General features: G+C 45.6%; 1 protein-coding gene across 2 annotated transcripts in view; it reads left to right on the top strand.

Annotated features, from left to right (window-relative positions):
- Nucleotides 1-18,831, top strand: part of DDB1 (damage specific DNA binding protein 1) — a 34,828-nt gene extending 15,997 nt beyond the window's left edge. The window contains exons 13-27 of one of the 2 annotated variants that reach the window (XM_078341150.1): nucleotides 1,453-1,631; nucleotides 1,726-1,889; nucleotides 1,967-2,074; nucleotides 2,228-2,435; nucleotides 6,085-6,180; nucleotides 6,274-6,385; nucleotides 7,582-7,705; nucleotides 8,044-8,208; nucleotides 8,929-9,023; nucleotides 14,744-14,914; nucleotides 15,301-15,410; nucleotides 15,705-15,874; nucleotides 16,098-16,194; nucleotides 17,348-17,477; nucleotides 18,034-18,831. In XM_078341150.1, the coding sequence (XP_078197276.1) occupies nucleotides 1,453-1,631; nucleotides 1,726-1,889; nucleotides 1,967-2,074; nucleotides 2,228-2,435; nucleotides 6,085-6,180; nucleotides 6,274-6,385; nucleotides 7,582-7,705; nucleotides 8,044-8,208; nucleotides 8,929-9,023; nucleotides 14,744-14,914; nucleotides 15,301-15,410; nucleotides 15,705-15,874; nucleotides 16,098-16,194; nucleotides 17,348-17,477; nucleotides 18,034-18,117 (2,013 nt within the window). In that variant the 3' untranslated portion in view covers nucleotides 18,118-18,831. Of the gene's footprint in view, nucleotides 1-1,452; nucleotides 1,632-1,725; nucleotides 1,890-1,966; nucleotides 2,075-2,227; nucleotides 2,436-6,084; nucleotides 6,181-6,273; nucleotides 6,386-7,581; nucleotides 7,706-8,043; nucleotides 8,209-8,928; nucleotides 9,024-14,743; nucleotides 14,915-15,300; nucleotides 15,411-15,704; nucleotides 15,875-16,097; nucleotides 16,200-17,347; nucleotides 17,478-18,033 lie in introns of those variants that run through there. The other variant, XM_054240960.2, reaches the window with a different exon arrangement.
- The last annotated feature ends 4,903 nt before the right edge of the window (nucleotides 18,832-23,734 follow it).

Below are 23,734 nucleotides of genomic sequence, written 5' to 3'. Positions count from 1 at the left end.
CAGATTTTTTCCCCCTTGTTAAAATAGTGATACATGCTTATTGTAAAATTTGAAAATACCAAAAAGCACAAAAAAAGAAAAAATTAGTCATGATGCTATCATCCAATATGGCTCTTGGCAACCCTTTCCACATATTAATTATAACCGAAGCTTACCCTATTCTGTTCATTATTTTCAGTCTGTCCGTGATATGGGGCCAGATAGCCTTCTGGCATTTGTTATCCACAAGAGCCTCATTTCTGACACCCAGCAATTTTTTGAAGTTTGGAGTGACTCTGATATCCTTCAGCTTTTTTCACTCCCTCCTTACCTTCTGAGCTGTTCTTCTCTGTATGGCCAGGGTCTGTCTTGCCAGTGGTGGGCAGAGCACTGGAGTGCCTGAGGATTAATGAACTGTCTCCATCTTTTTATCCACCTAGTCTTCCTTTTAGCCACCTGGCAGTGGTAGATTGGTAAAACCGGAGGGAAAGTTCTGTCGGTTTGCAGACCAAGTATGGGACGTGCCCAGATACTGAGTCATTGCTTTGTCAGTGTTATCTAACTTTTGGCCTGAAGACTGGCACCAGCTCACCTATCTATTATTAAAGAGCTTTCAACCTTAAATATAAACTCAATCATGCTAGGTAAGATGAATCAATAGGTAACAGTGTCACCAGCCTACTTCCTGTTTTATTTCAGTGATAAATTTATAAAATATATTTCTGTACAATTTTGTAACCTTTACTGAGGAACTTTAAATAATTTAAATGGCTCATACACAGTAAAGAACTTAGATATTTTAGAGGTTTGATTTGGGGGTTGAGAAAAACTGTTAAGACTGGCAGTCACAGCCAGGTGCAGTGGTTCAAGCCTGTAATCCCAGTCCTTTGGGAGGCTGAGGCGGGTGGATTATGAGGTCAGTAGTTCAAGACCAGCCTGGCCAACATGGTGAAACCCCGTCTCTACTCAAAATACAAAAACTAGCCGGGTGTGGTGGCACGTGCCTGTAATCCCAGCTACTTGGGAGGCTGAGGCAGGAGAATAGCTTGAACCTGGGAGGTGGAGGTTGTGGTGAACCGAGATTTAGCCACTGCACTCCAGCCTGGCTGACAGAGTGACACTCCGTCTCAAAAAAAAAAGAAAGACTGCTGATGGTCACAAGATCTTACTCTATTTATACTTTCCCATAGGATGCAGTTTGCATTACCCGAGTAAGCCTCAATTAGAATGAAATAGGCCTTTTTTCCCTTGGCTGTAGGTTTGTAAGCTGTAAGCTACTTAAGCCAGCCTCCTTCAGGCGTTCTCCCAAAAATGGTATTTCTTGTAATCATTAGCAGGACTTTAGGGAATAGAACGTAGAAGCCTCATGTAGCTTATTTGTAGGGCTCTATTAGAGCTGCATTTACCACCTTTCCACTCCTGTGTGGATCCTGGCAGATGCTTGGAGACATCTGCTGTCTGCTCTTTATCTAGATCACTTCAGCATCGGTGAGGTTGGTCTCTCAAGAACCCAAAGCTCTGGTCAGTGAATGGAAGGAGCCTCAGGCCAAGAATATCAGTGTGGCCTCCTGCAACAGCAGCCAGGTGGTGGTGGCTGTGGGCAGGGCCCTCTACTACCTGCAGATCCATCCTCAGGAGCTCCGGCAGATCAGGTATGTGTGTTTTTTTGTCTGCTTGCTTTTCTCCTCTTTTCTCTAGGACTTCTTTGATACTTGGAGTCCCTCTTCTGCCATATTCTTTGTTCAGCCACACAGAGATGGAACATGAAGTGGCCTGCTTGGACATCACCCCATTAGGGGACAGCAATGGACTGTCCCCTCTTTGTGCCATTGGCCTCTGGACAGACATCTCGGCTCGTATTTTAAAGCTGCCTTCTTTCGAACTACTGCACAAGGAGATGCTGGGTGGAGGTATGTGTCATTTAGTGACCTCGTTGGGATCAGAGTCAAAATGTGGAACAAGAACATAACGTCCCCATTTCCCACAGAGATAATTCCTCGCTCCATCCTGATGACCACCTTTGAGAGTAGCCACTACCTCCTTTGTGCCTTGGGAGACGGAGCACTTTTCTACTTTGGGCTCAATATTGAGACAGGTGAGCATAGAAAAGAGTGAGGGACTCTTTCAAAAACAGAGTATTCGAATTACCCAGAACTCTTAGTTCTAGGGTTCTGCTTTTGAACTTTCACAGGCCAGCTGTTTGTCCTGTTTTCTTTCTTCCTTTCTCCTGATGTCGTTCTCTCTGTAGGTCTGTTGAGCGATCGTAAGAAGGTGACTCTAGGCACCCAGCCCACTGTATTGAGGACTTTCCGTTCTCTTTCTACCACCAACGTCTTTGCTTGCTCTGACCGCCCCACTGTCATCTATAGCAGCAACCACAAATTGGTCTTCTCAAACGTCAACCTCAAGGAAGTGAACTACATGTGTCCTCTCAATTCGGATGGCTATCCTGACAGGTGAGTCTCTTTTTCCTTATTTAATGAGAGCTACTGATTGAGGGCATCATGTTTTCCTCAAACCCTTACCTCAAAGCCTTTTTCCATTGTCAAAGTCAGTAAATGAGTGGGAAGTACAGCTAGTGCAGAGGTTCTTAAATCTGGCTACCCAATAGAAACATGGGAAGTTTTTTAAACTACAGGGTTTTTGGAATCCTTTTCAGAGTCTGATTCAGTAGGTCTGAGGTTGAGCTCTGGAATCTGTATTTTCAGAACTGAGGTGATTCAAATGATTGTTTCATAACCCCTAATTTAGAGATCATTTTGTGTCTCTCTAGAGCAGGAGTTCTCAAAGGGTGGCCCCAACCAGAAGCTACAGCACTAGTTGGGAATTTGTTAGAAATGCAGATTCTCTGGCCAGGCACAGTGACTCACGACTATAGCCCCAACACCTTGAGAGGCTGAGGCAGGAGGACCCTTTGAGGTCAGGAGTTCAAGATCAGCCTGGCCAACATGGTGAAACCTTGTCTCTACTAAAAATACAAACTGGGAGTGGTTGCATGTGCCTGTAATCCTAGCTACTTGGGAGGCTGAGGCAGGAGATTCAAAGAAGGTTGCTGGGCGTGGTGGCTTGTGCCTGTAATCCCAGCCTTGCCCAGTTGAGGCGGGTGGATCACCTGAGGTCAGGAGTTCGAGACCAGTCTGGCCAATATGGTGAAACCCCACGTCTACTAAAAATACAAAAGTTAGCCGGGTGTGGTGGTGTGCACCTGTAATCCCAGCTACTCGGGAGGCTTAGGCAAGAGAATTGCTTGAACCCAGGAGGCAGAGGTTGCAGTGATCCAAGATTGTGCTGTTGCACTCCAGCCTGGGTGACAGAAGCAAGACTGTCTCAAAAAAAAAGAAAGAAACTGGGAGGTGGAGGTTGCAGTGAACTGAGATTGCCTCACTGCACTCCGGTCTGGGTAACAGAGCCGAGACTCTGTCTCAACAAAAAGAAAGAAATGCAGATTCTCAGGTCCCACCCTGACTCACAGACAGAATCAGAAAGTCTGGATGGGGGCCCAGCAGACTGTGTTAACAAGCCCTACAGCAGGCAGTAGTTTGAAAGTCACTATTCTGGAGCAACGCTTTATTTTAATATTAATTTTAATTAATTAATTAATTAATTAATTAATTTTTTTGGCGGGGGGAGGAAGGCAGGAAGGAAGGGAATAAGGACGGTAGGGAGGAAGGAAGGAAGGAAGGGAGGAAGCGGGGAGGGAGGGAGGGAAGGGAAGAAAGGAAATCAAGCAGTGAAAGAGACATTGCCAACCTGGATCTAGAGGTTTACAAGTTGATTTCTTTTTTTTTGAGAGAAGGAAAGAAAAAATAATAATAATAATAATAAGTAAAGGAGAGGAAGAAAGAGGGAGAGTAAATGGAAATATTGCTTTATTTTGAAAAAAATTGGGTATTAATAATGGCCAATCAATGTTTCATTTAAACTAATGGGTAGGTGTGATGTGGTATTGACAAGAATGTATATTTTGTGTATTTGAAGTGGAGAGCTCTATAAATATTTATTAAGTTTACTTGTTCCGGATCTGAGTTGGAGTCCTTGATATCCTTATTAATTTTCTGTCTCATTGAATCTAAGTTCCTATCTGGGTGTTAGGATCGTTAGCTCTTGTTGTTGCATTGATCCTTTTACCACTATATCTTTGTTGCTTTAAAATCTATTTTATCCGATACGAGAATTGCAGCTCCTGCTTTTTATTTATTTATTATTTATTTTTGCTCTCCATTTGGTTGGTAAATCTTTCTCCATCCCGTCGTTTTGAGTCTTTGTGTATCCTTGCATGTGAAACAGGTCTGGATGTAACATGCCGTTGGGTTTTGGCTGTGTCTTTTGTTTGGGAATTCAGTCAATTTAAATTTAGGGTTACTGCCATTTGATGTTGACTGGCTGTTTTATCCATTTGTTGGTATAAATTCTTCTTTATGTTGGTGCTCTTTACTTTTTGGTATATTTTTAGAAAGGCTAATACTGGTTGTTTCTTTCTGTGTGTAATGCTTCTTTCAGAAGCTCTTGTAAAGCAGGCCTGGTGGTAATAAAATCTCTGAGTTCTTGCTTGTTCATAAAAGATTTTATTTTTCCTTCAGTTGTGAAGCTTAGTTTGGCTGGATATGAAATTCTGGGCTGAAGGTTCTGTTCTTTGAGGATGTTGAATATTGGCCCCCACTCTCTTCTGGCCTGTAGAGTTTCTGCCAAGAGATCTGCTGTAAGTCTGATAGGCTTGCCTTTGTGGGTAATCTGACCTTTCTCTCTGGCTGCCCTTAGTATCCTCTCCTTCGTTTCAACCCTGGTGAATCTAACGATTATGTGCCTTGGGGTTGCTCTTCTTGAAGAATATCTTTGTGGTGTTCTCTGTATTACCTGGGGTTGAATGTTGACCTGCTTTGCTAGTTTAGGAAATTTTTCCTGAATAATATCCTGAAGGGTATTTTCCAGCTTGGATTCATTCTCTCCGTCGCATTCAGGTACACCTATCAAACGTAAATTTGGTCTTTTCACATAGTCCCACATTTCTTGGAGACTTTGCTCATTCCTTTTTATCCTTTTTTCTCTAATCTTTTCTTCACGTTTTATTTCATTAAGTTGGACTTTGACCTCTGATATCCCTTCTTCTGCTTGAACAATTCGAGTATTTAAACCTGTGCATACTTCTCGGAGTTCCTGTATTGTATTCTTCAGTTCCATTAATTCACTCATACTCCTCTCTAAGTTGTCTGTTCTCAATAGGATTTCATCAAACCTTTTTTCAAAGTTCCTAGTTTCTTTACGTTGGGCTACAACATGTTCTTTTAACTCACTGAAGTTTGTTATTATCCATTCCTTGAAGAGTGATTCTGTCATCAGGAGGCGCTCGTTCTCCATCAAGCCTTGTTCCATTGTTGATGTGGAACTGTGATCATCTTTAGAGGGAGAGGCGTTCTGACTTTGAGTATTCTCAGCTTTTTTATGCTGGTTTCTTCCCGTCATTGTAAATTTATCCTCCTGTAGTCTTTGAAATTACCAACTTTCAGATTAGGTCTCTTGAGTGGACGTCCAGGTTGTTAGTTCCCAGGGCCAGAGCAGCGGCGTTAAAACTGATGGTGCTTTTCTGCCCAGGATTCCCCTGTCGGGCTTCCTTCTTGTTTCCGTAGTAGTTTACTCTGTGCCTAGCGCTGCCGCGTCGAGGTGCCGGCGGAACCGCTGCGCCGACCACGAGAGTTGCGCTGGTGACTCGTGTGTTTCCACCACTGGGGGATCTTCTGCTCCTTGAGCGACCAGACTTTGTCTGAAAGTGTGGCGTCCTCTAGTTCTCCGCGCCTTCCCTGAGAGCTGCAATCCCGGGATGTTAGCGATCGGCCATCTTGGATCGTTCCTAATTTTAATTTTTAACTGGCCGCACATTATCATTAAATGGAAAACTGTTAAAAATACCAGTTTAGGCTCACCCAGACTAATTAAATAAGAGTATTTTGTGAATGGGACCAGGAATCAGAATTGTCTCTCCAGGTGATGTTTAGCATGGAGTCAAAGCTGGTGTAATTCTGCCTTGTTTTTCTTCCTGTGTGGAGTTGCCTCATAGAATGTTTGCTTTCCTTGAGTCTCCTCAGTCTAAACCCAGACACTTCTTTCCAGCCTGGCGCTTGCCAACAATAGCACCCTTACCATCGGCACCATTGATGAGATCCAGAAGCTGCACATTCGCACAGTTCCCCTCTATGAGTCTCCGAGGTGAGCCCCAGGGTGGGAGAGTGGGGTGTGGGAGTTGGTGTAGGACACTTCTGACTTTCTAAGTGACACTGTTGTTCCATACTTGTTCTACAGGAAGATCTGCTACCAGGAAGTATCCCAATGTTTCGGGGTCCTCTCCAGCCGCATTGAAGTCCAAGACACGAGTGGGGGCACAACAGCTTTGAGGCCCAGTGCAAGCACCCAGGTAAGGGCAGTGGACAAAGAAATATGACATTAGAGTAGGCAAGCTTTCTGTAAAGGCCAGGTAGTAAAGGCTTTCAGCTTTGTAGGCAATGTGGTCTCAGTTACAACTAACTGTTCAACTTTGCCATTGTAGCCTAAAAGCAGCTACAGGCAACAGGTAGGCATAGCTAGCTTCTATAAAAGTTTATTTATGAAAAATAGTTGCTACTTGGTGGCCTTGCAGCATGAATAATTTCTTTTCTGTCACCATCAATTTGGGTTCTTTGTAGGGTATGTGTGATTGGGGGCAGAGTAGTAGAATAGGGAGGAGCATGGGGTTTAGAGTCCGACAGAACTGGCATCCAGGTTTTTTTTTTTTTTTTTCTTTGAGTCTTGCTCTGTCACCCAGGCTGGAGTGCAGTGTCATGATCTCAGCTCACTGAAACCTCCACCTCCCGGGTTCAAGCAATTCTTCTGCCTCAGCCTCCCAAGTAGCTGGGATTACAGGTGCCCACAACCATGCTGAGCTAATTTTTGTATTTTGAGTAGAGACAGGGTTTCACTGTGTTGGCCAGGCTGGTCTCGAATTCCTGACTTCGTGATCTTCCCGCCTTGACCTCCCAAAATGCTGGGATTACAAGCATGAACCACTGTGCCTGGCTTCTAGGTTTGTTGCTAGCTGTGTGACCTTGGGAAAGCTTAAATTTCAACTTCTCATCTGCAGAATGAGGCGGATAACAGGACAGTCTGGAGCTACGCATTCTAGGCTCAGTGGAGATACCAGCTGGTCATTTTATTCCATGTATTCTCTGCCTTTCTTGTTCCCAGACATCTGCCATAGGACCTCCCCCTGTAGTCCAGAGTTGAAGTCTTCATGGCTTTTGTTTTTATTTGAAGTGCCCCCCTCCTCTTTCCACTGAGGGTAGTGGAGTCTGTCCCTTTATTAAGGTCACCTGAGTTCCCTTTTAGCTGTGCTTGCTTGACTTGCAACATCACTGTTTAGTCTTTAATTACCCTTAGATTTTCACTGTGTTTTGGATTGATGTTTCAGCTACATGCCTCCTCTGGAGCACTCTTCCTTAGGCTTCTTGAGCTGTCAGCCATCAGAGTTCTTGGCTAGCTGCAACCTCTGTGTTCCCCATCAGACGGGTCCCTTCACAATGATGTCTCAAAGCTTCTGCTTATGAGAAGGATGATGTGCATTCTCTCTGTTCGCAGGCTCTGTCCAGCAGTGTCAGCTCCAGCAAGCTATTCTCCAGCAGTACAGCTCCTCATGAGACCTCCTTTGGAGAAGAGGTGGAGGTGCACAACCTACTTATCATTGACCAACACACCTTTGAAGGTGCACATGAGCTCTTTCGGTCATTTTTATCTATGTCCTCGCTAATCCAGGCTGTTCTGGGCTCTTGAACAGTCCAAAGCCTGACAAATTGTGGCAGACCATCCTAGGAGGAGCAGAAAGGAGGGACGGGAACTCTGAAATGGCAGTGAGTTTGGAGGGCTGGACATCCTCTCGTCAGCTTAGGCTGGTGGGGCATGGATAATCTGATGAGATAGGGACAGCAGGTGGCACACACTTTGTCACTGCCTAAGCCGCAGGCCTCACAGAAATATGGGGTTAGGTGTGCATGCAGATGTGGGCAACTTATCATCACATAGTCCTCTCTCTACTCTATTTAGTGCTTCATGCTCACCAGTTTCTGCAGAATGAATATGCCCTCAGCCTGGTCTCCTGCAAACTGGGCAAAGACCCCAACACTTACTTCATTGTGGGCACAGCAATGGTGTATCCTGAAGAGGCAGAGCCCAAGCAGGGTCGCATTGTGGTCTTTCAGTATTCAGATGGTAAGTGGGCACGGTCTTCAGTTTCTGAGGAATGTGAAATGCTGAGAAAGTCAGAAAGCCATTGTGAGGTTTTAGAGAACCTCAGTTAAGCAGTAGAAGAACTTGGGTTTATTGTTGTAAAGAGCTGTTCTCTTCTTTATCTGATTGAATTTTGGAGCATGTGAACAGTACACAAGTAAAATTTAGCTTATGTTTTCTTTTTTTGCTATTCTTTGAAAGGCCAAAAAAAAAAGGAGGGGTGGGAGAAGTGAACAATGGGTAAGGGGATCTAGTGACAACCGGCATGAAAATTAAGATCCTAGATTTGTTTTCCACTTGGTTGCTCAGGCATTTAGGTGCTCTTTCCAGCTTCAGCACTGTGTTTACTTTTTAATCTCTTTTCTCACTACACCCGCCCAAGATGGCTCTAAAGACTATGAGCTTGGAAATCTCAGATCAGACGGCTGAAATGGGATTTGGTTTCCATCTTGAGAGACAGATCTGGAGTTTCAGGATGAGGGGTAGATCCTAGATACCAACTGGATTTCTCTGCACATTATCTTGAGGCTCATACTTTAGGTGGTGGTTAACCCCACTTAGATACTGAGTCTGATTTTTTTTTTAGATAAGTAGTTTTGGGGGGCAGGAATTAGTACCAGCGGGGCAACCAGAGGATTCTTTTTGACTAGGTAAAGTATGGGCTCATAGAAAAGAGACTCAAGCATATCTTTCTGCCCCCAGGAAAACTACAGACTGTGGCTGAAAAGGAAGTGAAAGGGGCCGTGTACTCTATGGTGGAATTTAACGGGAAGCTGTTAGCCAGCATCAATAGCACGGTGAGGCCTGGACCACTTGGTACTTACTTTAGGCTGCCCATCATTGTTTGCACAATGTGTCAACCTCTCATGTCTGGGACCCTGTGTTCATCAGATTTTAAGGGTAACAAAGTAGTGGGTGTGGTGGATAGAGCTCTAAGTTGGGAATCTGGGAAACTGAGGTTGAACCAGGCATTGGACAAGGTTATATGGAACCCCATGTGTTTCAGATCCTGAGTGCTGTGGGAGTTCAGAAAGAAATGAGAGCTCTGGGCCCTGCATGTAGGGTGTTCCATGCCAAGAGAAAGAAAGCCAAATCAGAATATCCTAAGTACATCCCTGAAAGATAGTCCTTTGAAATATTCCACTGCTTCTGCCATGACCCTACCTCCTCCCTTGCTAAAAAGTTCTTTTTTCCATCTTTATTGAGGTAAAATTGACAAAAATTTTATATATCGAAAATGTACAACTTGATTTTTTGGGGGTAGTTGGGAGATAGCAGTAAACAAAATGGACATTAAGCTGCCCTTTTGGAGTTTATGAGCAAATAAAGTACATAGTATGTGAAGTGGTGAGAAATTAAAGGTGCAAGGGCTGGAGGAATGCCAGGAAGAACATGGCAGTAGTGTTTGCTATTTCCTATCACATGGTCAGGAGGGTCTTGTGGATACACAGTGGCATTTGGGCAGATTCCAAAATGAAGGGAGGTAGAACCCTACCTGTGCTTGCGGAAGACAAGTGCAGTGGGTGAGAGGTCAGAGGTGAGAGTGGGCCGGCCTGATGTCTGCGGGGACTGAGCTGATGGTCTGGTGGGAGTCGAGTCCAATGGGCAGCCAGGGACCAGAACGTTCAGAACCTGGTAGGCCATGTCAGGATTTTATGTAGAGTGTGATGAAAACCTCTGGAAGGTTTGAGCAAGCATTTGAGTCAGTTAGGGGAGGCTCTTAGTAATCCAGGTTGCTGGGACCAGGCAATGATAGAGGAGAGGATGAAGAGTAGTCGTATTTTGCTTACATTATGAGGGTAGGATTGAAGGACTTTGGTGATAGATTGAAGATGAGATGTGAGAGACAGAGGAATAAAAGGTCAGGGGTTTTGGCTTTGCCATTTACTGATGGGAAAGATAATGGGCGCAGCAGGTTTGGAGTGGATATACTCAGTTTCATTGGTTATCTAAGTGGAGATGTTCACTAGGTAACAATGAGAGAGTTACGGAATCCAGGGAAGAGATTGGCTGGAGATACTAGCATGGCAGTTAAAGCTAAAAATCTGGGTGACCTCACCTAGGACCGCCCATCTGCTGAGAGCCCATAGCGAATGGATTTGAAGACAGCCCTGGAGCTGTCCAGCATTTGAAAGATAGGGTGAAGATCCAGCCAAACAAAAAGGGAGACTTGTGAAGTAGGAGGAGAACTGAGAGAATAGTGTTTTGGAATTCATGGAGAAAAAGTATTTGAAGCAGGAGGGAATTGGTAAACTGTAAGTGTTGCCAGTAGGTCAGGTAACATAAGGCTAAACACTTGGTCATTGGTTTCAGTAACATGGAAGTCGGTGGTAAACTTGATCAGAGCTCTTGGTTGAGTGATGGGGCTAGAAACCTGATTGCAGTTGGCTGACCTGAGACTAGGAGGAAAGGAAGCTGGTACAGAAAACCCCTCAGGGAGTTTGTAGTAAAGGAGAGAATGATGGGGACAGTGAAATTTCAGGATAAGAATTTTCTCTTTTTAATTTTTCAAGCTGGGAAATACTGCTGCATGTTTTCTATGCTCATGGGACTGTTGTTAGAAAGAGAATTGTTTGGAGAGCTGTTATTCTTGGCCAGGTAGAAAGGAGGTGGGATCTCCCAGTGGCAGAGAAGGGAACAGACGTGGAAGTTTATGGAAATGCCATTTTGGCTGTTTCCCTGTTTTCTGTGAAATTTCTGAGAGAGAAGATGGGGAGGAGATATTGGCAATTTGAGTAGAATGTAAAAAGGATGAGTTCATTGTTTTAGGACCAGAAAAGTGAGTGAAATAGGAAAACCCACGATTCCTGAGTGATTTAAGAATCCCCCTTTCAGTTAGTAGTCTTGAATTTAAAAGAACAGTCATCCTGTTGGTTGGTTTTCCTTACCGGTAATGGAAGATGAAAATTTAATCCAAGTCAAGTTTTGTTGGGGGAGCATGAGAAAGGGGAGAAGGGTCAGGGCATTGAGAATCTGCAAGGCAGTGATAATGTGATTGTGGTGGTGGACTCTGGGCGTCTGAGAAGAGGCAGAGCAGAGGACATGAGATTCAGGAAGAGTGCAGTTACTTGTAATGCCAGCCTTTAACAGGTGGTCATAAGAATGGACAAAGTAAGTGAGAAATAAGGGTTTAGAAAAGCTAAGAGGTGAGGGTACTAGAAGGACCTTCTCTGTGAGTATTATAGTCACCAAGACTTATAAGAGGTTATGTGGGAGAGAGTGATGGGTGGGATGGGAATTCAGGTGACTGCTTTAATGGATGATGGTGGTTGTGTGGCCTGGTGGTGTGAGCTTCAAAACTGTGGTGTTTTTGGGGAAGGAGTGACAAGTCTGAAAGAGCAGAGGAGGAGTGTGGGAGACTGCTATCTCCTGTTCCAGTGCTAGGAGAGACAGTGGAAGAGAGAACAGACAAGAGGGCCACAGGGCCCTTATGAAAGAGCCACGGATATCAGTTAGAATGAGAAGGTGAAGGGTTTGCCCAGAGAAGAGGCTGCCCATGATTAATGACTGTGTTCGAGAGGGTGCAGTGAGTAGGCAAGGGATCAGGAGGGTGGAGGGTGGCATCTGAGGTGAGGTAAGGACATATCTATTCTGTTGCTGGCCAATAGAAATAAGAGTGATGTATGTCATTCTAAATTTCTAGTAGCCACACATGCAAAAAGGAGCAGGTGAGATGAATAAGATATTTTATTTAACCCAATATCTAAAATATTAGCATTTCCACATGTAATCAGTATAAAAACCATTATTAAGATGTTTTACATTTTTTCATACTGATAATTCAAAATCTGGCGTGTGTTTTACACTCAGAACACATCTCAACTTTGACTAGGCACATTTCAAGTGTTTCACAGCCGGGTGTGGCTAGTGACTACTGTATTGGACAGTGGAAGTCTATAAGCTTTTGGGAAGAGAATTGGAGTCTTGAGCTTATAGTGGTGTCTGGCCTTGGTCTTGACTCCCTCCAAGGTGACGGGAAGGTTGAGAGCATGGAGAGAGAGTGGAACAGGTGGAGCTCTGAGGCCCTTTCTTCACTCCGTCTGGTGTGGAGGCCCAGCAAGGTGGGCTTACCTGAAGATCGGGCACTCTGGAGGTACTTTTTACCCTGTGATAGAGGTGTGGTAACCATTCGTAATTATTTTTTTTTCTTTTCTTTTTGGGTTGGAGTGCAGTAGTGCGATCTCAGTGCACTGCATCCTCCGCCTTCCGGGTTCAAGTGATTTTCCTGCTTTAGCCTCCTGAGTAGCTGAGATTACAGGTGTCCGCCATCATGCCCAGCTAATTTTTTGTTTTTTTTAGTAGACATGGGGTTTCACCATGTTGACCAGGCTGGTCTCAAGCTCCTGACCTCATGATTCGCTCACCTCCGCCTCCCAAAGTACTGGGATTACAGGCGAGAGCCACCGTGCCTGGCCTGTTTTTTTTTCTTTTTGAGGCAGAGTCTTGCTCTGTGGCCAGGCTGGAGTGCAGTGGCGCAATCTCGGCTCATTGCAACCTCTGACTCCCTGGTTCAAGCGATTCTCCTGCCTCAGCCTTCTGAGTAGCTGGGATTACAGGCATGCGCCATATGCCCAGCTAATCTTTGTATTTTTAGTAGAGATGGGGTTTCACTATGTTGGTCAGGCTAGTCTCGAACTCCTGACCTCAGATGATCCACCCTCCTTGGCCTCCCAAAGTACTGGGATTACAGGCGTGAGTCACTGCACCCGGCTAACCATTGTAATGACTATAAATGGCTTTTGGAATATATTCCTGTGTAGCTACGGTTCTTTGGACACATTTTGAGAAATTGTGGCTTAATTAATATGTTCTGCCCGGGAGTTTCTAGATATGCAGAGGCCATGGGGATTATCTGGATCCTGAAGTATCTGCCAGGGAAGTCTTGTCAGCTCAGACAGGTTGAGTTTGTCTTCTTTAGCTCTGGGCCGTGCCAAGTATCTCTCCATTTGTCTACTGATAATAAAGCATATTCATTCTACCTTTTTTTTTTGAGTTGGAGTTTTGCTCTTGTTGCCCAGGCTGGAATGCGGTGATGTGATCTCAGCTAACTTCAACCTCTACCTCCCGGGTTCAAGCGATTCTCCTGCCTCAGTCTTTCTAGTAGCTGGGATTACAGGAGGATGCCATGATGCCCAGCTAATTTTTGTGTTTTTTATAGAGACAGGGTTTCGCCATGTTGATCAAGGCTGGTTTCGAACTCCTGACCTCAGGTGATCCACCGCCTTGGCCTCCCAAAGTGTTGGGATTACAGGCGTGAGTCTCACGCCACCTCGCCTAAAAGCATCTACATTCTTTTGGAGATGTGGTTGTAATTGCAAACACTATGATGGAGACACAAGAAAGCAGAGTTTCTTTTTTCCTCTTGGGAGTTGTTAGAGTATGACCACAGAATCAGGCACTTCAGGTTCCTTTAGTTATTTGACAATGTTTCTGTTGGGCTTTTCTCTTCTTTTCTTTTTTTGAGACAGAGCCTCACTGTGTCACCCAGGCTGGGAGGCAGTGGCATGATCTTGACTCACTGTAACTTTTGCCTCCTGGGTTCTTGAAATTCTTGTGCCTCAGCCTCCTGAGTAGCTGGGATTACAAGTGCGGGCCACTAAGCCTGGCTAATTTTTGTATTTTTAGTAGAGATGGGGTTTTGCCATGTTGGTCAGGATGGTCTGGAACTCCTGGCCTCCAGTTATCCACCTGCCTTGATCAACCAAAGTGTTGGGATAACAGGCGTGAGCTACCACACCCAGTCTCTGTTGGACTTATGTTCGTTTTCTCTACTCATTGGGTTCACATCAGAGAAAGGTATCAGGTTTTTTTTGTTTTGTTTTGTTTTTGTTTTTTGGAGACAGGGTCTCACTCTGTTGCCTAGGCTGGAATGCAGTCATGTGATCTCAGCTTACTGCAACCTTAGCCTCCCAAGTAGCTGGGATTATAGGTGCACGCCATCACTGCCTGGCTAATTTTTGTATTTTTAGTGGAGACAAGGTTTCACCTCATTGGCCAGGCTGATCTTGAACTCCTGATCTCAATGATCCACCCCCCTCAGCATCCCAAAATGCTGGGATTACAGGTGTGAGCCACCACGTCTGGCCCGGTATGAGTTTTGAGAAGGGTTCAGAAAAGGTGGTTTGTTGGGAGGTGATGTTACTTCTTTTTGATCAGGAAATTGGAGACTGATCTCTTTCCACAGATATTTCCTCAGGTCAGTTACCAAACTGCAGAAGTCACAAGAAGATCTATAGTATTATACCCACATTCCTGCTTCCTTTACGTGGACTATTTTTTTATGTAAAGGAAAACTTGGGAAGTTTTGTATTCCTAGTTTGGTGTGTTCATTGTGTTTTCATATTTCATAAATAATAGCAAAATAATAAATGTTCACCCCAGTACCTCACAAAACCGTTTCTCTTCCCGCATTGCACTTTGAGAAGTGGTGCTGCAGATGGAGGATCAAGGAGTTGGGGGGCAGTCATTCTGAGAGCTCTGGTCCCTTTGGCTGAGAGAGACAATATGCCTTTCCCAGGTGCGGCTCTATGAGTGGACAACAGAGAAGGAGCTGCGCACTGAGTGCAACCACTACAACAACATCATGGCGCTCTACCTGAAGACCAAGGGCGACTTCATCCTGGTGGGCGACCTCATGCGCTCAGTGCTGCTGCTCGCCTATAAGCCCATGGAAGGAAACTTTGAAGAGGTGATGGTGGTGGGGGAATGCTAGCAGACTTCGTGCTTGAGCCACAGCTCCTGCAAGTGTCTCTGGTGGGGAAAGATAATCCAGCCCAGTATTAGGGGCAGAAATGTTTTCCCTGGAACAGACATTCTACATTGATGAAGTATTTTTAGAGACTCCCAATTTGAACTCTGAGTAGGCTCCGTCTCTGGGGCAATTGGCAATCAAAAGGGCTGCCTTGGCAGAGAGGTCAAGGGAGAATCCCTCTGGGGTGACACTTGTTAAACATGGGGCTACATCTTCTGCAGGGTGGGGCCTTGCTCCTGAATAAAGGAAACGCAAGTCCCAGAACTGAATTCCACACACAAACTGCTGATTGTGTTTTCTTGTTTCACCTTGTCTGTTTTAAGATTGCTCGAGACTTTAATCCCAACTGGATGAGTGCTGTGGAAATTTTGGATGATGACAATTTTCTGGGGGCTGAAAATGCTTTTAACTTGTTTGTGTGTCAAAAGGACAGGTGAGTAGTGACCAGCTCTGGGAGTGGTAGGGAGAGATGGGAGCTCCTGGGTCTCTGGTGGATGCAAGCATTGGGTTCTATGTCAGATTCAGGTGGTCCTCTTTACAGAGACAGAACTTTGCCCATGAGAGAATAAAAGGTCACAGAAATCCACCTCTTTAGGCTGGCTCCCCTACTGTGGAGTATGTCAGCTCCCCAGGGAAGTTCAGTGCTGTGTCCACTGCACGTGGTCCTGTCTCAGGGCCTGTGGTGGAAACAGGAGGTTTAGGAAGTGACTTTCTCACCGCTTTTCAGCGCTGCCACCACTGACGAGGAGCGGCAGCACCTCCAGGAGGTTGGTCTTTTCCACCTGGGCGAGTTTGTCAATGTCTTTTGCCATGGCTCTCTGGTAATGCAGAATCTGGGTGAGACTTCCACCCCCACACAAGGCTCGGTGCTCTTCGGCACGGTCAACGGCATGATAGGTAAGGTCAACCCCTGCAGGGCACACCCCCACACAGGCCTCCTTCCTCAAACCACCATTCTGAGGGACTGGGTAAAGCAACTGGACAAGACCTAGGCATTCAGTAGAGGAGGCTGCAGCACATTAGCCCTCCCTGTGCTGCTCACCTGGGCTGCTCTTTATGTAGAGGATGCCTGCTATGGGGTTGAGCTCTCTGCAGCTCACTGCCTCCTTCACTTCTTCAGGGCTGGTGACCTCACTGTCAGAGAGCTGGTACAACCTCCTGTTGGACATGCAGAATCGACTCAATAAAGTCATCAAAAGTGTGGGCAAGATTGAGCACTCCTTATATCCTTTTCAGAGCCATCTGCTTACTGGAAAGCACATCCTGGCATATGTGGCACATGCAGTCACATTACCCGGAAGCTGTTACATGTCTTGGTTAGGTTCCTATACAGAATAGGTTTTTTGCTTTGTTTTGTTTTTGACTTTTTCATGTGGAAAATTTCAAACATACACAATAGTGAGAACAGTATGACGACTCCCAAAGCAAGTACTTATCACCCACCTTTTGCTGGTCCGTCTTGGAAATGTACATTTGTACTCCTGAAATGTGTCCACCTCTGGCCTTCTCACTGTGGAACGCCAAATATAAGTTTAGATTACAAAACAGGCGCACATCCTTTCAGGGATCTTGTTGAGGGCAGCAGTGTCTGAGACTAGAGAGACTACCAGAAGAAGGTAAAAGGTGAAGAAGCGGAAAATGCCAAAGCTCAAGAATCAGCCACCCTGGGACCTTCAGAATCCAAGTGCTATTGGAAATATGGTTAGTACAGGAAATACAAAGGGCCGTCCCCGCCCCTGCTGGAGGTGGGAGGAGCTCCTGCCTGTGACTGTGGTAGTCAAGGAGGGCTGATGGGCTGACTGCTATTTTTTGGCTAACTAGCAAGACTTGACAGCCCTGTCTCACTGAGTCTCCGTTTATTTATTTACAGAGCTGCTGCTTTTCTTTCTTTCTTTTTTTTTTTTTTTTTTGAGATAGGGTCTTGCTCTGTTGCCCAGACTAAAATGCAGTAATAGGATCATGGCTCACTGCAACCTTGACATTCTGGACTCAAGTGATTCTCCCACCTTAGCCTCCTGAGTAGCTGGGACTTAGGCACATGCCACCTCACCTGGCTAATTAAATTTTTTTTTTGTTTCTTAGAAACAGGATTTCACTATGTTGCCTAGGTTTGGTTTTGAACTTAAGGACTCAAACGATCCTCTTGCCTCAACCTCCCAAAGTGCTGGGATCACAGATGTGAGCCACCACCACACTGGCCCCTCTGTGGAGCTTTGGGGCAAGACTTAGATGAGTGGTTCTTGTGCATCAGCTTCGCCTAGAGTGCTTTAAAAGAACTTCCATACACATACAGGCTTCACATTCATAGAATCTGATCTGTACTTTCAAAAACTATTTTGAAGATCACCCCAATTATTCCTTAACTCATACGTCCACCTGGAGATCCTTTCACACCGAGCGGAAGACAGAACCAGCCACAGGCTTCATCGATGGTGACTTGATTGAGAGTTTCCTGGATATCAGCCGCCCCAAGATGCAGGAAGTGGTGGCAAACCTACAGGTGGGGCCAGTCAAGTCTCTTGCAGGTTGGGGTGTGCCAGGAGACTGTCCCTGGGTACCCTTCTTTCTCAGTTCCAAGATGCCAGGGGTCCTCTGTAATCCTTACCAGATGGAAGGTGGAGTCTGAGGGGAAGGAGATGTTTGTGGTTGTGGCTTGTGGGTACCCACTAGGTACCAGTCTCTGTGCTAGGGAATCTACCCATGTTAATCCTGTCCTTGAGCAATGAATACACTTTTGGGATCTCTGACGAGACCCAAAGGTGGGAGGCAGGGTCAGGATATCCCACAGGGAGGAGAAATGGCCACGATTCTGGAGTTAGGGATATTGCTCACTGGAAATGGTGTCTCTGGGGAGCATCCTTAAAGAGGGAAAAATAGACCAGGTGATGTCCTTGCCGACCTGTGCCATCCAGGGGGAGGTGTGGGTTTCTGGTGAGTCCTTCCTTTCCTGTGACAGTGGTGGAGCCTTGTGCCTCCTTCACTGGGGGCATCCCCCTCTCCAGCTTCTGGAGAGCACCCTCTTGGTCTTCACAGCCACGCACATCTTCTCATTGCAGTATGATGATGGCAGCGGTATGAAGCGAGAGGCCACTGCGGACGACCTCATCAAGGTTGTGGAGGAGCTAACTCGGATCCATTAGCCAAGGGCAGGGGGCCCCTTTTCTGACCCTCCCCAAAGGCTTCACCCTGCTGCCCTCCCCCTCTTCTCCACCATCATCTTCTCGGCCATGGGAGGCCTTTCCCTAAGTCAGCTGCCCCCAAAGCCACAGTTCCCCTACGTGGAAGTGGGGCAGACTTCATAGAGACCTGGAATGAGCTGAAGGTGAAACATTTTCTCCCTGGATTTTTACCAGTCTCACATAATTCCAGCCATCACCTTGGACCACCAAGCCTTCATTGGTGTTGACAGTTGTCCTCCTTCCAGGGAGGGATTTTGAAGTTCTTTGGCTGAAAGGAAGCTGTGTGTGTGTGTGTGTGTGTGTGTGTGCGTGTGTGTGTGTATGTGTGTGTGTGCGCGCGCGTGTGCGCATGTGTGTGTGTATCTCACACGCATTGTCCTCTGTCTTTTATTTAGATTGGCGTTGTAGGGAGTTGTGGGTAGTGGGGAAGAGGATTGGGAGGGTTTCATTGTTTATGAAGTGTGAGACCTTCCTTTTACTTTTCTTCTGTTTCCTCTGAGAGCATCAGCCCTAGAGGCCTGGCTGCCAGGTGTATAAAACCTGGAGATGGTGGATGATCCCCATGCCACAGCCCTTTTGTCTCTGCAGACTGCCTTCTTCGGAAAGAAGGAGGTGGGAGGATGTGAATTGTTAGTTTCTGAGTTTTACCAAATAAAGTAGAATCTAAGAAGAAAAGTATGTTTGATTTTGTTTTTAATTTCCCCTGCCCAGCTATCCAGCACTCCAGGTATACTATTCCTAATTTACTGTGAACTTAGGCAGTATCCTTCCCTTTATAGTAGGTGTTGCATTCACTTGCCCTTTCTGTTAAAACAACTCAAGTAGTGAAAGTGAAGATACCTATACCTCTTCTTGATCATGTGATTGTTTTTGATGGGATCCCAAGGATGATTGGCAGAATTTAGAAATCCACTGGTCTTTTTGGTTGCCCTTGACGCCATTTAATTCTTAGTTGCTTCTGCCAGTAACCTGCTGGGCCTGGGGGTTGCCTGGGCTGCCTTTCCTGGTTTTATAGCCAGCTCTGTGTGCAGTATCCAGTCACCTAGCCCCCAGGCCACCTAGTGCATCTCCCAGCTGCTTGTTGCCACATGCCCTCATTTCCTCTGATCTAATCAAGTGACTGATGGTTTTGGTTTGAGAATACAGCAGGAGTAGGGCACACACAGAGTTCACTCTTCTGTCTGGCAAGCAAAGCCTGTCTTTCAGCTTGGTGGGCCAGTGTCTGGGCTCACATTTCTCCTAGTGATCCAGTGGGAAGAAAGGCTGCTCTGTCCCCAGGGTGGAGTAGAGTTGATCCTAGGCATATTGGTGGCTCCTTTAAGACCAGCCTTTGATAGAGTGTCAGGAAAATTGTGGTTATAAGTTCAAATTGTGGTTTTGAGAGATTCTAGCTTAAAAAGAGCAAAGAAGCATCCCTGGTTTGAGGGCCTTCTGGAGGAGGTTTCCTTCCCTGAAGAATGTTTTATTACCCTTTTTTCCCACTTTACTCTTCTGAGAGGTCTGGGGGTGGAGGATGAGTCTTAAAAAATAATCAGCATCGACTGGGGCTCCAAGGGCATTCGCGGCAGGGGCCGGAGTGGACGGATGGGACCTGGTCAAGCTCCACAGCTTGTGCACGGCAGAGGAGGCAGTCATTGGAGTGAGTCCGCAACCAACAGAGTGGGAAGGGATGTTTGCAATATACCCATCTGACAAAGGGCTGATGTCCAGAATTTACAAAGAACTAAAGCAGATTTGCAAGAAAAAAGCCCATTCAAGGGTGGGCAAGGGATATGAACAGGCACTTTACAAAGGAAGACATACATGAAGCCAAGAAACATGAAAAAATGCTCATCATTGCTGGTCATTGGAGAAATGCAAATCAAAACTACATTGAGATACCATCTCACGCCAGTTAGAATGGCGATCATTAAAAAATCCGGAGACATCAGATGCTGGAGAGGATGTGGAGAAATAGGAACACTTACACTGTTGGTGGGAGTGTTAACTAGTTCAACCGTTGTGGCAGACAGTGTGGCGATTCCTCAAGGACCTAGAGATAGAAATTCCATTTGACCCAGCAGTCCCATTACTGGGTATATATCCAAAGGACTATAAATCGTTCTACTATAAGGACACATGCACGCGAATGTTCATTGCAGCACTGTTTATGATAGCAAAGACCTGGAACCAACCCAGAGGCCCATCGATAATAGACTGGACAGGGAAAGTGTGGCACATACACACCATGGGATATTATGCAGCCATCAAAAATGGTGAGTTCGTGTCCTTTATGGGGACATGGATGAACCTGGAGACCATCATTCTCAACAAACTGACACAAGAACAGAAAATGAAGTATAGCATGTTCTCATAGGCGCGTGTTGAACAGTGGGAACACATGGACACAGGGAGGGGAGCACTACTACACACTGGGGTCTGTTGGGAATAGGGGAGGGACAGCGGGGGGTGGGGAGTTGGGGAGGGATGGCATGGGGAGAGATGCCAGGTGTAGGTGAGGGGGAGGAGGGCGGCGAATCACACTGCCAAGTGTGTACCTATGCAACTATCTTGCATGTTCTTCACCCAAAACCTAAAATGCAATTTAAAAAATGCAAAAAAAAAAAATTAGTATCTCAAAAACCACAGTTTGAACTGGAAACCCAAAACTGATTTGAATTCTAAAAGTCATGGTTTAAATTTGAAAAGACCTGCCCCCCTGCCAGAGGCCAGCTTTAATGAGTCAGACAAGCAACAGTCTCCAGATTGTGATTATTTAAGAAATTTAATCCTAGATGGGAGCACCAGCTATAAGATGTCATGATTAGAAAGACAGAATATGTTGGAATTCTCATTCTGGTGCCCTTCAGTGGTCTGTAGCGGCTGAGACCGCTGTTGAGACGAAGGTTATCAGTGACCTCAGTGTTGAATTTGGAAGCTTGTGGAGTCCTTGCTATCTTTCGCTGTTTTTTGTTTTGCACACTCTTGCATATATTCACTTGGGGTTGAATTCCAACTTTGGAAACTGATATTCTGTTGCCATATTCCCACATCCCCTCTTAAAAACCATTAATCACCTCTCTGGGGGTGAAAGCTTGTCTTTGGAGCGTGGCTTTAGCCAACTGGAACAGCTTGTAGGTGCTGATGAGCTAGCATCACTCCAGGTCTCTGTAGGAAGGGATCTTTGGGAGAATAATAGAAACACTGACTCATCACACGACCATTTAGGGGGATCACAAGCCAGAGGCTGTCATTCTGCAGCCAACAAGAATTTGGATCCTCTACCCTCGGTGGAGGGTCCCTTTTGTTACTGAGAAACCACAAGCCACAGAAGTGGGGAAGAAACACAGAAACTGCAATCAAAGGATATGCCCCAACTAGTCCTTGAAAAACATGAAGTTAGAGACTCCGTGTCCAAACTGAGAAGCCGCAGGGTCAAACAGAAAGGCAAGAAAAACAAAAATCGAACCAAACTAAAGGAGCGAATGTTGATAGGCGAAAGGTGAATGCCAAAAGGTCACAGAAATTGTATGGGGTAATCAAAGAAATGCCAAGGGCAGTGTAGACGTTGTTTGGAGATTCACTAATGGGAACTGGAATTTATGTACTAAGTATCCTGAATTCTGTTGGGTAGATACGGGATTTCTTCAAGCACAAAGTTGATCTCGGCTCTTCCAGCTGCTCATTGGCCAATAAAAAGCAAACTCTGCTGGAGAGTGAGTTTTATAGGGTAAGATGGAGCAGGTGGGCCTCCATAGTGTAGCCAGGAACAGAGGTAGCTGAGGTGTGCTGGAGTATGTGAGAAGATGGCATGAAATATGACAGCCATGTGGACACTCGTCCCTTGTACACCTGTTGAAAATTTTGGATAGCTTCCCTAGGGCCAGGAAGAAGGAGCACCTATTTGACATCGGTGGTTTAGTGGTGGTGGACGGGGAAAGTGCAACCTTCAGATGTTTGGGGCAAGAGAGAAATATGTCTTAGGATTCTGAGGGTCCTTGGGACTCAGAATGGATATGACAGAAGTCACGTTCATCTTATGTTACAGAATATTTTGGCAACCTGCTTGTTGAGAATATGTTGACTAGGAGGTGTTTACCACAAGAGCCGGGGCAAGGGTCTGAAGCCTCAGCATTAGAGATATAGTTACATAGTTATTCCTATATATAGAAAATCATAATCACATAGCTATTCATATGTAATCATAAATATATACATCTATATAATTATATGATCTTTAATCTTACTAATAAGTCTCAGGTTAAGAAGTATGGGACTGAAGTGGCATTGGAAAAGAGGTGACCCTAAGGCAAGATGCTCTAAGATGTCTGTCTCACCCACATAAGGGCTGCTGGAGGACACCTTGGCTTTGTGACAGTGTCAGCGCTCTGAAAGCGCCTGCTGTTTAGCCAGCTAGGGAAGGAAATGTCCAAGATGGCTGAGACGTCTCCTTCCTCAGGGGAGTGAGGAGAAAACTTCACTCTCCCAAGTGGAGCAAGCCTGATGGCTCTTGTGGTAAGCCTGACGGCTGTCAGGGAGACCCACAGACATCCGGGGACTTAATTGTCTCTATGCGATGCTGTGCTTCAGCGGTCACGTTCCATGTCTACTTTCAAGTTCTGCTTCTGCACCTGGTTCCCCTTTTTCTCAGAAGATAAGAATTAGTAATAGTAACACAAATCTTAGTGACCTTGTTCTTTCTTGACAAGTATGTGAAAAGTGCTGACGCCTTAGGTTTTCTCCTTGCCTTGGCTTCTTCAAACTCTTCAAACTCAAAATTACTCCAAGACATGTAATTTACTTGACCCTATCACTGGCCACCATTACCTCATCCTACCTACCATGCCCCCTGCTTTGAACTCAATAAAAGTCAGAGCGTCCAGGCACTCGGGGCCGCTGCTGGTCTCTGTGATTTGGTAGCAGTGGACCCCTGGGCCCAAACTCTCTTTTCTCTATCTCTGTGTTTTGTGTCTTTTATTTCCACAGTTTCTCATTTCCACACCTGCAGAGAAGGACTCCACGGGACCCTGCAGGGCTGGACCCTACAGAGTAGATTAAATAATGGGCCAAAACTAACAAGGTGAAATACGGCCTCAAGGTGAATGTCTGCCAAAATGTAGCCACACAGCTTCAGGTAGGGAGACCCGCTTGGCTGCTTGTGTTTAAATAACATAAAGCACAACAAAAAATGCGTGCGGTTTTCCTTTACTGCGTGCTCAGTGTGTCATCATTAACAACATCATTAGGTTGACAAAAAGTAATATTAGAGTGCATTAGTGAAAGTACAGTGTTTACAGGAAGGAGGTGTGAGTCCAGGCCACCGCTGGCACGCCATGTCCATTTGTGGTCACCAATTTAAGCAGCTCAGTTACAGGCTGAGGAAGCAGGAGGTCAAAGGTAGTGGCAGAACCAAAGGAACTGGGATTGTTCAGCTGGGAAGTGAAGGCACTTTCAAACAAATGTGGTTCAAAACTGGATCAGACCACTTCTTAACAGGTAGTTTCTTACCCCTGGAAGTATTTATGCAAAATCTTGACTCATTGTGGGTGGCTAAGGGAAAGATTACTGCACAGAGCCGCAGGTAAAATCAGTTATCCTT

This window comes from Callithrix jacchus, chromosome 10 (assembly GCF_049354715.1).
Source record: "Callithrix jacchus isolate 240 chromosome 10, calJac240_pri, whole genome shotgun sequence".
NCBI classification, from domain to species: domain Eukaryota; kingdom Metazoa; phylum Chordata; class Mammalia; order Primates; family Cebidae; genus Callithrix; species Callithrix jacchus.
This window is presented reverse-complemented; position numbering and strand designations above follow the sequence as displayed.